Raw genomic sequence first — 15,392 nt, forward strand, 5'->3', positions numbered from 1 at the left:
TGCAAACATACGATAACGGCACCTCTATCAGCCCCCGGCAACACGGAGATTCAAGATGGGTAAAATCCTGCACAAATCACTTCATAAATCCTAATTCATCTGTCCCGGGAGTACGGGATCTGGACACAACGTTATCAGTTGGGAACATCTCGGCTAACAGGCTCAGGATATGTGGACACACAGAAAGCATTTACTGAACCAGCAACCAAAGCCTCCACGGGGGGGGGGGGTGTTCAGAATAACTGACAAGTCAGTTCTCCCAAATTATATAAAAAGACATTTTCGGCCATCCCCGGTGACATCCAACCATGCAGATAGTTTTGGTTTCACGTGCCGAGGTTTTTCGATATCTATCGCAGATTCCTGCCGCCATCCCAATACCATGGAGGTGAATGGAATTTAGATTGTGTTGCTCACAGCATTGAAAAATAACTGCTAATCGACAGTTTACACTCAAACTAATTTTTACTGAGGAAATTATCTCCAAGACTAGAATTACCGCCTCGCTTGTATGCGTCCGCCAATCAGTCAAGTTTCAGTTTACAACCATGTCTGTCCAAAAATGACATCACTTCACCATTCAGGCTGGTCTCATACACTGTTCATAGTTATCAAATCAAATCAATTTATTTTTGCTATACCTACAAAAAGTAATGGAATTTGTGTGTATCCCACAAAATCCATTTGTGTGTAATCAACGGAATCGTGAACCAGGAAGTATAAAAAGCGGTGAACGCCATGTAGGGAGCCGGTTGGAATTGATGGGTGCGTTAAATATACAAGACTTTCCCCAAGGAGACCGGCGTTCATGTCCCATATGAAACCAGAAGTCAACGTTGATATATTTGTCACATAAGTCACGTACTTGAGTAACGCCACTTCCGGAGCTAGTTTTAGCCAAACCAGGATCTTTTCATAAACCTAAGTTATTTTCTTGCCTAAACCTAAGGAAGTTGTTTACTGTGAAGACGGAAGTTTATTTTGAAAAAAGCGGAAATTGACACGTGCACGTTGCTGGTCATTTGTGGGAAAACAAACGAAAAAGGAGTAATAGCTTTTTCCTAAGATATCATCATACGAACCGTTGTATAAGAATACGTTGCATCATTTTATCCTGTTATCCTGACTTTGTGAGAAATTGCCTTAATTGGCATATGAATTCTTGAGTTATCACCAAAAAACGTGTTTTGTGACCAAATCCTAATCCGTACATCCTTGAATCCAAGTGGACGTTTGAGCCACATTTGAAGAAATTCCCTGTAGGTGTTCCTGAGATGACGCGTTCATGAGAAGGGTATGGACGTACGTACGGACAACCCAAAAATATGATGCTTCCGGCCTTGGCTCTCACCAGTGTTGAGGAATAGAAGCTGTGCACGGTGAGGTTTGTACATTATCAAGAGTGAACATGACACTGCGTTTGTAAATATGTGTTTCTGTTGTACAATGCTTTCAGTATCCCAAACACAAGTCCATTCACCTCCATCATAATGGAGTGGAAGTTCAAACTCTGAGCAAAAAGTGCAATTCAAGAAAGTCATACAATCTTATTTTTTAGGTTGATAAAATCTTATATTCGAGATAAGAAATCTATATGCATTAGGTTGTTAAAAGTGTTTCAAGGTACCCGGTTTTAGTTTTTCTCCTTAAGATATTCAATCTCACAAGAAATGAGACTGAAAAAAGTGATTTGCATGACACACTCACTTCCAAAACACCCACTAAGAGAAAACTAGATGATCAACAAAGTAGGATTGCTTCGTGCAGAGCATTCACAAGAGTTTTTTTCCCAGAAGCTGACAGCAGCAGGACGTATACAGCAATAAAAACATTAGTAAATTGGTGCATAATGAGAGTGTGCCAAAATTGTGCCATAATTCGTCGTAAATTCATACTGTATGTATCAAATCACAACAACATGTTTCAACACAGGTTTTCTTAGTTAACTAGACCAGATTGCTTATTTTAAGGATCAGACAAATCTTGATAGATGCATCAACACTGTTTATCTTTGTCTTTTTTGTATTTGGTTAAACTGGTAAAAGACAGTTTTCTAATGAACATTAAATGATTGTTCTTTATGAACAAGGTTGACAATCTTGTATTTAGATTTAAAGGGGACATATCAAGAAAAAAAAACAAATCACTGTGAAATAAAAGGAATAAAAAGGAAGAAATAAAATAAATAAAAATAAAACCCAATACCGTACCAATACCATGGAGGTGAATGGAATTTAGATTATGGTGCTAATGGCATTTAAAAATGAACGCTAATCAACAGTTTACACTTGAATTAATTTTTACTGAGGAGTTCATCTCCAAGACTACAATCACCACCTCACGGTTGTATGCTTCTAGCAACAGGTCAAGTTTCAGTTTACATCCATGTAAAATGCCATCTATTCATGACTTTATCCTGTTTGACTTTTATGTCAAATTGTGATAAGTAGCATATGAATTATTGAATTATGGCCAAAAATGTGTTTTGTGAGGTCACAGTGACCTTGACCTTTGACCACCAAATTCTAAGCAGTTTTTCCTTGAGACAAAAAAAATCCCTCCAGGCGTTCCTGAGATATTGTGTTCACGAGAATGGGTCGGACAACCCAAAAACATAATGCCTCCGGCCACGGCTGTCACCGTCATGAAGGCATAAAAACAGTCCACAGTGAGGTCCACAGTGAGGTCTGTACATTATCTAGAGTGAACATGACACTATGTTTGGAGATATGTGTTTCTGTTGTACAATGCTTTTGAGTATCCCAAACAAAAGTCTATTCACCTCCATCGTACTGTGGAGTGGAGGCATAGAGACAGAGTGGCACAGAGTGGCATAAGTTCAAACTGTGAGCAGAAAGTGTGATTCAAGGGAAGTCATACAATCAGATTTTTAGGGTGATAAAATCTTCTATTTTCTTATCAGAGATAAGAAATCTACAGTATATGCATTAGGTTGTTAAAAGTGTTTCAAGGTAAGATATTCAATCTCTTTTTCAGCGACTGTACAGTAGATCTGACAAGAATTTTCTTTTTCTGAAAAGTGATATGCATTGTTGTCACACTCGCATCCAAAACACCTCTTTAGAGAAAACTAGATGATCGACAAAGTAGGATTGCTTCGTGCAGAGAATTCACAAGAGTTTCTTCCCAGGAGCTGACAGCAGCAAAACGTATGCGTATCTTGATATAGGCAAGACAATCAAAAACACTGTGTTTATCTTTGTCTTTTTTTTGCATTTTGTTAAACTGCATGAACATTAAATAGAAGCAAGGTGGATAATCTTGTATTTCGATTTAAAATGGGCTTAAGACATATTGCTGCACTAGTTTTATGAAAATTGGTCCTTGATTTTACACAAATATTCAAGTTTAGTTAGCATTAATTTAAGAGGACTTTTTTACGTCTGTCCATTCATTATTGTTCTGAGGGAAATTGATGTCATGTTTGTCAACTAAAACAAGTCACTGTTGTCACTTTTCCCATTCGTGTGTCATAAACAGCCAAGGTGATTTTTGCACTTTCTCATTTGCCCTTTGTGACCAGCAAGTGCAAAATGGACAAGAAATTGATCACAGCCACTCAGACACCCACTCCCACTCTATAGATTTGATGTAAAACACTGCATGGACACGTCTAGGACTGATGGTAGCACTGATAATTAGCTCTAAAGTGATTTTATTGAGCTCATTTTCAATTAAAGCAACTCAATGTAGTTAGGGCACTCCAGCCACAGTATTTAACACGGTCCCCATCCGTACAAGTGCACTGCATTTTTCTGATTGATCATTTATTTTTCAAAATATTCACATTTTTATTGACTGCTTTTATTCTACATTGTAATGTGAGTTTCCTCTGTGAAGTTCATCATGTTACAACCGAGATGTCTGAAATGTGTTCAAAAAGCTCCAGTTGCAGTAACTGTTACACTATTAGCACCAAAGTCACGGCCTATTATCAGTGAGTGGTGAAAGCCAGAGAGAGCAAAGAAGAGAAGAGGAGCTGAAATCTTGCTGTGGTGTCGGTGGAGATTGACTGGAGATCAGGGGACATCATAAAGTGCCTCCCCAGAGCCTGTTAGCTAAGGGGACACATCAGAGAGTCAGCCTGTGAACCCGGGGAGTTCGGCTGCTCCGGAGCTAAATGGAAGCGAGCTGAACAAACAGAAATAGCTCCGTTTAAGGTTCCAATGTGTCGGCCTCACACTGGGCTCTAATCTTATTACCTATAGCAGAAAAAAAATAAAACTATGGTCTGCAGAAAAATACAGCCTTAGCTGGTGATTGACAGCGATGTGAAGTGGAGAAGGAGTCGCAACATTTGCATCAAATGCATGTTAATAAGAGCCAAATTAAATCCAGCAACGTCTCAAGCAGCACTCCAAACAAAACACACAGCTGGCGGAGCGGTGAAACGAATCCACCTTTACGTGTCAAACAAGGGCGAGTCACTGTTTTAGTTGTACATAAGAGCCACTGAAGAGTTACAGGGCACAACAGGAGCTAATGCCGCCATTAATGTGGGTAGAGTGACCCATGAGGGTTCTTAACAGCAGGAGAATTCTCCGCAGCAACCTCCCGAGACCATTACTATGGAAATACGCTTCATCTCTGCATATGCGGAAAATACTCGACTCGACTCGAGCGTCTTACTAACTGCTCTGACTTTTCCCTAATGCGCTCGCCCATAAACATTTCCAAGGACGCGCTGCGGCGATGGAGCCTTTAATTTGAAACATGGAGGGGAAAAGAAGTGCACAGAAGAGGCACTTGAGAGGCTGTAAAGAACAAAAAATATAAGCTTCCTGCAGAGTGGGAGATCATTTGGGTATATTGAGAAAAAAAAAGGCCCATATAAAGCTGAGAACATATCCAATGAAAGAAAGATATGCACTATCTAGGTGCACTTTGGTTCAACATTAGACCCATGCTGGGATTTCAGCCACCGTTGAAAAGAGATATACAGAGCAGCCTCTGAGGTAACAACCGGCCATTTGGGAGGAGGGTCCCTGCAGCACTCCGCTAGGGAAGCAGGGAATTATGTTGTTTGCTCTTAGCTGATGCAACTATTCTCACATCAGCTGCTTAAGCACTTTCTTTATTTGGAGCTTTATCGTGAGAGGGCTCAACCCAATGTGAACATGTTTTTTTTTTTAGGTTACGATTAACAAGCTGTCAGCGACAACAACAACAACAGTGTTAATGTCTGTGTCCTCTGGTGCTGAGCGATGATACAGTAGATCTGCCGGGACTCGAGAAGAATATCACTGATAGCATAAACACGAGCTGATGAGGATAATAAGCCTATGATAAGCCCATTAGCGCAAACGTGAGAAATAACAGTAATATAGCAGCAACAGGTGGTGTGACACACTGAGCCAGAGGGAGAACACAACCTGCGAGATGTAGTCCGTGCTTTTTATCAATAGGAAATTAGTGCTTTAACACCGGTGTCACAGCATTCACCATATTCCTGCCTCGCAGGATTTATCTGATTGAAGATCTTTGATCCGAAGCTAGTGATAGACCTGTTTTACCACATTATAATAGATGGGCTTACATCTATGTACATACAGTACATGCTGTATACAGTAATATTGGAAGTGGGAAAGTGGAACAGTTGTCTGAAGTCACAGACACACCAAGCCGACATCAAAGAACTAGCGGCGATGAAGGCAGACTGTTGCGTCGCCACATGTCGCCTTTGTCTTGGCCGACAAGTTGCATTCAAACACAGCGCAAAGACTACAGCCGATGGCCAGTTAGCAAGTACGTTCTGGGCCTCTCCGCACCAACAGGTGGCGGTAGTGTGTATTCGTCATTCAAAAAGGGAAACAGGAAGGACGGCAGATATACAAGCCGTTGTTATGATACGTACATGAAAACAAAGCGGCGTTTGCCGACCATTTTCACACCACTCTCACTCACCGCTTAGCTTCATTCCAGATGGCCGGGACACAACGCAAAAAACTAGGTCGACAGACGCTCACCTACGGCCCCAAACTGTGTGAATGCCAACCGTCGGCTTGGTGCGTCAGGGCCTTAACGTAATTGATTTGTTATTTTAACATCAGAAAATGTTGACACACTTTTGCATGTGGAAGTCTGAGAGGGCATGGGTTTGGTTTCAGAAGTGGTAAACACAATGAGGTGAAAAAACAAAACGTGCGTAGCACAGTATGTTGGTGTTGTTGTTAGTATTGACACCTCGCAGCAAAAAGGTTCTGGGTTCGATTTCCTCCCACAGTCCAAAGACATGCAGGTTCGGTTAATCGGCCACTCTAAATTGCCTGTAGGTGTGAATGTGAGTATGTGTCAGCCCTGTGATTAGGGCTGGGTATCGGACGGTGCCAGTACCAATACCAGTACCCTTAAAGTGATACAGACACCAATAGAGCACTTCATTTGATACCAAATATGTGAATTGAAGCTGTGTGTGAGTGCCCCGCTGGCTCGCTAGTCACCGCCAGCGCACTGCACAGCGCTCACGCAGCGACCCACAGTGGGGCTGCGTTGTCACGGAAGCGTAACGCCCACCCTCTGGTCCCCCTCCCAGGGTTAACACTGTTAGCTCTGTCTGCCGTTGTTAGCCCTGTTTGCGTTGTTAGCGCTGCTAGCTGTTAGCCGCCAGCTCCGACATCTCCGTGTTCAGAGCCGTACGCAGGCAGGCAATCCCGGCTGTATGGGTTGTAGCTGCGGCGATAGTGGTTGATCAATCACACGTTGCATTAAATCAAAGAATGCTTGCGGTGACTGGCTCCGCGCAAAACCATAGTCTCAGTCTGGTTTTTTTTCTAGATCTGGGTATAAAAAGGATCAATTGCAGGTATTGTTTAACTTGAGCAGTTTTGATACTACTTGGTACTGGGTTATTTAAAGTTCCAATACTCTTACCCAATACTTTTACCTTGCACGGCAGTTGGATTGTCGTAATGTCACAAGATCACGCAAAGAATCGCAGGAACACATATCACATGAAAATCCGTCTTGTCAGGCTTCAAGCAATGCGTTTGTGTCTGGCCAGCCAGAGCACGGACCAATCAGCATCCTGTGAGGAACTCAGTTCTATCAGAACTGGAGAGTATTTCTTCATTGAAGGAGGAGCAAAGAACGGCATTGAAGGCTTTTCTTGACGGATTTCACTCTTCTCCCGACTGGCTTTGGCACGAGTTTGATTGACAGATGGTTCATCCAATCATCTGTCAAGTATTTTTTTGAAAGTGCCTGCCCTTTTCCAAACAGTTTCCAGGGACAGTTTCTTAGACTGGTTCTGTGTGAATAGAAATATCCTTATCCTGAGGTCAAGGTAAAGGAGGAAAGGCCTTTCAGGTAACTGTGAGGAAAATATGGAAGGGGTTGATGGCCTTCAGTGCAAACAGTAATTCCATGCAGTCCATTAGGCCTATTGCGCTTCATGTGTCCATGCTGTTGCTGAGGCAGAGCCAACAGGCCAGCTGGAGCCTTTGACTTGCTGAGTGTTGACAAGACCGATCAATAGCAACCGCGGCCTTCTCCCAGGCTTCCTCCAGGATTAAAAAGTCTTTCCCAAGCTAGAGAAGAGGAGGAGCAGATGCCTCAACATCGAGTACGCAGAGCGATGCCTCCAACTGACTCATCTCTGAGACCATCAGTTCTCATGCAGTAACATACATCGTTAATGGAGTAAATGAACACTTTGGTGGGCAGGCTAGTGAGGCAAACACCATCATTAGTGTGTTTCTACATGTGTGCATATTCTGCATATGCAGGCACATTTCTGCTTTCTGAGATTGGGCAGATGGCTTTAAATATTAACACATCCTCCTCCCGGCTGCAGGAATCAGGCATGCGTCATACATGCTGCAGCAGACAGACAAAATATGCTGCAGCTTCATTGACTTCTAGCACCTGAGAAAAGCATGTGTCATCAAAAAATCCCCCCCCCCATTCCCACTTCTCCAGTGTCATAAATCAGTCAGACTGGAACACACAGACCACGTACACATACTGCTGGAAACAACTAAACTCCCTCTTTTCAGTGAACTCAACCACTTTCCTCAGTTGTGGATGAATCTAAAGTAAAAAGTAAATTTTCAGTAAAAAAACAAAGTATCTAGTTGATGGTTGTTTGTACATCGGTGTTGCAAACAGGAAGTGTTTGTTCTGTAGCTATTTCAGCATTATATTCTATTGTGCATATTCACTAGCCTTCTATGGAGGACTGAACCTGCCAAAAATTACAAAAATAAAAATAAATGACTCGATAAATAAATAAATGAATATGTCATTAAATGCAGTAAAAATAATATAAAAAATAAATGTAGCCATTAATTAATTGATAAAATGTGACATAAATTGATTTTTTTTTATTTACTGCTTTATTTATTTATCTTTGCATTAATTCTCTTATGTATTTAATTTATCTTCTTTTTTAAATTCCCCTTTTATTTATCCATGTATTTATTATATTTATTGATTCATTGATTTATTTATGTAGGTGTTTATTTGTTTATGTGCTTATGCATTTAAGCATTTATTTTGTATTTATTTTATACTTATTTTTTAATGTGTGTATTTATTTCTGCATTTATTTATTTATTTCTGCACGATTTTCCCTTTGCATTTCACCCCTTGTTTATTTCCCCAAACTTATTTATTTCTGTATTATGTTCTGTACACATTGTTGTCACTCATTATTAGTATTATTTATTGATGATTTATGATTTATTTATTTTGGCAGGTTCCATCCCCCATAGCCTAGAGCTAATACCTAAAAACACAACATCACACTTGCTGTTTGAAATATCCAAAGAGTGATGGGAAACGTGTGCCAAAACTCAAAACCTCTTCATCACAAATCGAAATACAAACAATAACAATTTACGGCCTGCTTAGCTAAGACATGAAGTCTAAACAAAGAGTGAAAACTGAACAAAATTTGTCTAGGCTAAGACATTCGGGATTTTTTTCAAGTTAATAAACACACCAGAAATACACTATGAAGGGCAGAAAAGTCTTACATGTGTTTTAATAGGAAAATATCAGTGCAACCTTTCACAACAGATGGGGTGCCTCATTTTGCACTTATGCAAAGTTTTGGTACGATGGAGGACAATATGCCAGCCAAATATCCCTCTGAGAATAATTAGATATTCATCTTAAAGCGAGGGAGAGTTAGAATAACGGCTCCATAAGGTGACTGAATGCCAGACGGAAGCCTCCGCCTCTGGTCCGTCCTCAAACAGCCCTCTGATTACAAGTAAATAATCTCATCTTCAATCATTCCGCTGCACATTAAACCATTTATGAGGATATAATGCTCACATTTAATGACAGCTTAGAGCCACGGCCAGACACAATATCCAGTTTGTAAAGTACATGAGGAGAAATGAATTTGTCTTGTAAAACATCTATTCTTAGACTGCCGGGCTTTGTTTATAACTCAAATAAAACAGATACAGAGTCTGCTGCGTAAGACGTGTTATCCTAAGCCAATTTAAGTTGGAGGTGAGAGTGACTCCATGTCAAATATCACCATACTGTACAGCAGGATGCCAGCTAATCCAGTCACAATAGAAGTCTGAGCTGCCTTTAGGGAGCAAACCCCCAAACACGGATAATGCCTCGCAGCCAATAGAGCCGTGGCTCCTCCCGATTTACATAGTTGATCTAACAATCAGCATTTCCCAGCCCTCGCTCGTATGGTGTGGGACTGTCGTGGATTGGAGTGGAGCTCTGGGTAAACCACTTTACCATGCAGATCAAACAGAGGCAGACGAGACTGGAGGGCTCATGGCTACCCGGCTCTCGGCGTGTTTAGTGAATCCAGTCCGCCGTGGCTCCGACCCAAAGACAACTGCGACGAGCGACGAGCAAATCCTTCAATCCGCCGACTGCCGCTCCCAAGCCTCTTAATCAAATAAGGCCATTAGCTCCATCACAAGCACTCTGGGCCTCCAGCACCCACTGACTGGCAGCCAAGTCCAACAGGCAGCGTATACTGGAAGCACCCTGACACTCTTAGTTGCTTTTTCAGAGAGGCTGAGATCCCCTGAATATTTGTGAAATTATGTCTCGAAAAACAGATCAGATGTCTCAAAATTGTTTTACAGGAAAAGTGAGGCAGACACTATTGGAAACAATAGGCACTCTAGTTTAAAGGGACCGTATGTGAGTTTTTACACGTATGAACGTTTGTTAATTGTTTTTTTATTGCCAATGTGTGAACAGGTTGTAAACTAACCTAAAAAGATGAGATCTTCTGCAACTTTCTGAGTTTCCTCTATCAGCCTGTAGACTGCTTTTAATGTGAAGTATGCGGGTCAGTATTTCTGGGAAAATCCAACGGATATAACGTCATGCACGCTCGCGAGTGCCTTTACTCTCTTCAGCTCAGCTTAAAATAGTTATGTAGTTTCGTGAAAAGTAAATATGCAGTTTGGCATGGGTAAAACGTGTACCATTAACTCTACAGACTTGGGTTCAGTTCCCAAACATATAACAGCTGCAAGTGAAGTTTAAATCTTACCAAACATTTGATGAAAGCATGAGCAAAAGTTTCACAATAACTTGAAAGGATGTTTGTGCCAGCCTAATGAATATAAATCCCGTCAAGTTTCCATTTTTTAAAAGCATGCCATGAGTTTACAAACTGACTTCGTACCTTGCAGATTGGTTTAAGTCCATTTCGAGATGCTACAAAGGTCAACTTGCAGTTGATTAAAATAGGTAATTCAACACTACGGACATTAAGTCTGTCTTGTTATCGTGACATGTTTTAGCGGTTGCAAGCATGGGCTGTGTTGAAAAACGTACTCCATTGTACATTTGAGATGCTCTAATACATGCATTACAATCGAAGAGGACGCCAAACAGCAGCATTCTTAATGCAAGAAATTACCAAATTCATATTATCATTCAACAATGTCCATGTTATTGTTTGTCTTCTTGGTTTTACTGTATTTTCCAACAACCAATCCCTGAATGGGATTCTTTTCCACATCTGCCTCTGAAGTATTGACTGCGTTACATCACATTTATTTGTCCAAAGCAAATTAAAAGAAAGTGCAATCAGCCTTCATTAGAACAAGAGCTAGATACTGCCTGATCACACAATAAAAAAAAACACAGCTGCATTACAGTGTTGTCCAAAATATCAGAGTATTGATAATAATTGTTACGATTTTCATTTTCCAGTGTCGATAAACAGATACCAGCTGATCTTTCTGCTCTCTCTTTTGTCCGACAGCAAGTTGACACACACGGCGCTATTTATTTTTCAATAAAACCCGTGGTATCGAAAAAGGAGTCGATTGTTGATATTTTTCAAGGTATCGTATTGAAGTTAGAAATTCCAGCATCGTGACAACACTACTGCATTGTCATTAGATGATACAGAAACTTTGACAGGTGTCAAAATTTTCATTTTCCAAATCTGTATTAAATGAAATTAATAGCCGAAAATCTATTTAAAACTCAATGATATCCTTTGGAAAATGGCCAGCAGTAATGTAAAATACCACTTACAATATCAAGCTGCTGAAACTGCACCTACCCTTAACCTTTACCAACCTTATAAACAGACAAATCAACACATCCATGTGCTTTTTTTGGATTACTGATGCCATAACAAAGGTTCAGGTTCCCTTTTCACAAGCTGACCACATGCTTTCTCAGACAACTCCTTGTTCCCTTACAGCCTGTCATCATCTTGTCATACAAACAGTGTGTTAATATCAGCTCATTAGAAATCTCAGTCTGTGGGCCCACGGTGAATTAAACACTGACATGCTGCCAGCCGCACTGCTTTTAACATCCTGTAGCTAATAGATATTGTGAGTCGGTCTCACATGAGCCCCCCGACTCAGCCCGAGCTGGGAAAAGTATAGTCCTACCTTCACAGTAAGTAGAATCCCCGTGGATGGAGGCATAGCCGCTCTTGCATTCACACTCGGCTTTAGTATTCCGGTTTTTGCACTCGGAGTTCTCGCCACAAATGAGTCCCTCTGCGCAGAAGTCATAACCTGAGAGAGCGAGACAAAGGAGGCCTCCATTTACTTTGGACTGCACACAGAGATAAAAGCAGACAAATGCACAAAAGAGCAACTTTGTTCCTGTCGACCACAATACTGCGGATGACGAGGAGCCTGTATGCATAAGGTTTATGACTGCAGCAAATTGTTGGTGCAATAATACAAGTTTTGGCTTTCACAACAGCACGTACACACACACAAACAATGTATTTAAAAAAAACACACACACACACATGCAGCTCATGTAGGAAGTCTCAGAGGAGGTCATCCATCCAGCCAGTAGAGTGAAGGGGGGGGTCACGAGTGTGCTGCTCTGTAGCACAGGACAGTGTGTTCTCCTGCTATTCTGTGTTGATGTGCTGGTTTGAAGGGTGCTCGTAGAAACAATACGCTGTGCTGCTTTAACAGTCAGCGACTTCAGTGAGGGGCTACGGTAGCAAAAGAGAAAGGATTCTCCATTTCAGTTCAGCCAACGTATTTCAGCACAGGACCTTCAATATGATGTTTTACAGAACAGGTGAATGATGAAGACTAGACTCATAGATGGCCAGCCCCTACAGCAGTGGTTCCCTATACCTTTTTTCTTTAAGGGACCCCTTTTTCTCTCATTGAGTAAACTGACGACCCCTGAGTAAGTGACATTTTATGGGTATTTCATATTATATTCAATGCATAACAATAACAGTACAGAACAACTGATAAGCTGTTACCAATTAACCCAAATAGTGAAATAAATAACGTCAGGGAGTTTGTATAAAATGAGCGATTTGGATGAATTTGATAGATTATTTCCTGTGAATGTTGCATCAGAGATGAGTTTTCCTGTTAGGATTTTTTTAATAAAATTATCTGTCTGTATTACGTATTTTCTTTTTAATTTATCCTATCATACATACTTAATTGTCTTTTTCTTTTTTTTCTTACAAAATTCAGTGTCTCTTTAAAGATAACAATTTCATTACGTTTTCTTCACAGAAATGAATGAAATACTGAGCTATAGGCTGTAACTATATATCTGCACCGCCAACACAGAAGTTTCAAAATAAGAGTACACAGCAAAATGTTGTATCACAATTATCTCTTCACAAATAAAAAAAGCTAAAGGCAATAATAGGCAACATCTGGCTGGGCGACTGTGTGTGACAGGGAAGTATTTAGCTCTCTTGTGGAGAATCAACAGTATGAGTGTGTGGGACCTGTTAAACAGTTGAAGCGGTGGTTTGTGAGACGTTTCTGAGGACATTTCTATTTAGTTTTGACACTTTCTTCCAGTGACTCTGACCACCATTTGAATCCGTCTTAAAGGTCCCATATCGTGCCCATTTTCAGATTCATACTTGTATTTTGTGTTTCTACTAGGTCATGTTTACATGCTGTAATGTTAAAAAAAAAACTTTATTTTCCTCATACTGTTGGCCTGAATATGCCTGTATTCACCCTCTGTCTTAAACGCTCTGTTTTAGCACATTTCGACGGAATTGCAAGATAATTGTGTTGCTAGGCAACAGCTTTGGTCCATGTATACTTCCTGTCAGTAGATGTTATTCACATACACTGAAACCAGAAATAAACTGGGACACATTTAGATTGTTTACGTTTAAGACTGTGTAATGGTCTAACTATTGTATATTTGTGACATCACAAATGGAGAAAAAACAGCTTGTTTCAAATGCAGAGTTTCTGAATACGGGCTGTGTGTATTTCCCTGTGGATTGAGCGTTACAATCCTCTCAGAGTATTTATATAGGACTTAAGCCTACTTTATAATAAAAAAAAAACATGAAAATCTCACTTTTTATAATACGGGACCTTTAACGCATGAATCCAAGATGAAAACAGCTGCCATCCGCGGAAATAAAGTAAGCTACATACTGTACTTTTAAAGCCTACGTTTCAAGGTCACAGCGAGGTCAGTGTTTTCTTCAGTGGAAGTGCAGGAGACACTAGTGCAGTAAAAGGATCAGGATCCCTCACTGGCTTCCCACCTGGGAACAATTGTATCTATTGGAACACATGGTACCGCTACGGGGATTAAATACCCCGATCGGCTGCGGTGGTGGATTGGAACTTTAACCCCTACAGTGCCTGTGTACCACAGTACCGATCTATTGTCAGACACACTGAGATCCTGCACGTGTACAGAGGATGTGACATGACAGATGTACGGAGAATGCGCGGCAGATAAGGAAACAGACAGACAGACGGACAGACAGAGAGGTGATTGTCTCCTGCTCAGTAAGTATGAGCTGATGTAGCCCATCATGTCCTGTAATGACAGACAGACTGGCTGCACATAGAAGCCCTGAGAGGCAGGCAGCCTGGGGAGCCATTACTGAGGAAAAAGAGCTACAGTATGTGTGCATTATTCCTCCTCCACCATCTACAGCAGCACCCCACCGAACGGCGTAAACATGTAAAAGGACTGATTACAATAAGGAGCATGTGTGAGAGTGTGTGCATGTGGTATAACGTACAGTTCTGCTCGGACACCACCGAAGGGGGGAAAAAATGCATTGCAGTTGTGTTTGTGATAGCTGGATCTTTTGATTTGCAATACATCGGCCCCCTTTTCCGGTGGGATTCTTCTTCTTCTATTTCAGTAAAACAGAGAGGCATGAGCACTCTGCGTAATTACCAATTTAACAGAGGATTTAACAGCGAGGCACAAGTAAATATCAGAGTGGTGGCAAAGTACTGAGTCACACAGTGGAGAAGAGGTCTAGAGATGATTAGAAAATAATGACCGCCTCTGAGTTTTTAGCGATGGTGGGCGTGGGTGTGTGAGAGTGGGAGAGAGAAAGAGAGAAATAGAACAGACACTGTGATTATCAATCTCTAATCGTTAGCTCTTACTGGACAAACTCTCCTCTCGCCTACTCTTCTCTCCCTCTCTGCTGTCCTTTCCTCTATACTCTAAACCTTTCTTCTCCTCTCCTCCCTCCTCTCATCTCTCCTTTTCAACAAGTCTAGTGCCGGGTACACACTATACGAGAGTCAAGCCGATTTGGGGCCCGATTTTCCTCTCCCCTCCCAACAACTGTAAGCAAAGCCCTGATTTTTTCATGGCTCTAAAGTAGGGCTGTTAATCGATTAAAATATTTATTTGCGATTAATCGCATGATTGTCCATAGTTAATCACGATTAATCGCAAATTAATCATACATTTTTTTATATGTTCAAAGTGTACCTTAAAGATAGGGTCGATGATGTTGGAAAGCTAGCATAATTTGAAAGTAGCATCGCCTCAGGAGCTCCGTCTTTTAATCCAAACCTGAATCGTTTCCTAAACCTAAGTAAGTAGTTTTGTTGCCTAAACCTAAGGATGTTGTTTTCCTGTGAAAACAGAGTTTTATTTTGAAAAGACTGTATGTAACGAGTGTAAAT

The 15,392-nt window shown here is 41.0% G+C and overlaps 1 protein-coding gene across 1 annotated transcript in view; it reads right to left on the minus strand.

Moving 5' to 3' along the window:
* Window positions 1-15,392, minus strand: part of LOC119500673 (protein kinase C-binding protein NELL1-like) — a 384,179-nt gene that overhangs the window by 197,356 nt on the left and 171,431 nt on the right. Inside the window, exon 12 of the mRNA XM_037790521.1 lies at window positions 11,871-11,999. Within this exon, the coding sequence (XP_037646449.1) occupies window positions 11,871-11,999 (129 nt within the window). The remainder of the gene's footprint in view (window positions 1-11,870; window positions 12,000-15,392) is intronic.

The sequence above is a fragment of the Sebastes umbrosus genome, chromosome 2, assembly GCF_015220745.1.
Source record: "Sebastes umbrosus isolate fSebUmb1 chromosome 2, fSebUmb1.pri, whole genome shotgun sequence".
Classification (NCBI taxonomy): Eukaryota; Metazoa; Chordata; class Actinopteri; order Perciformes; family Sebastidae; genus Sebastes; species Sebastes umbrosus.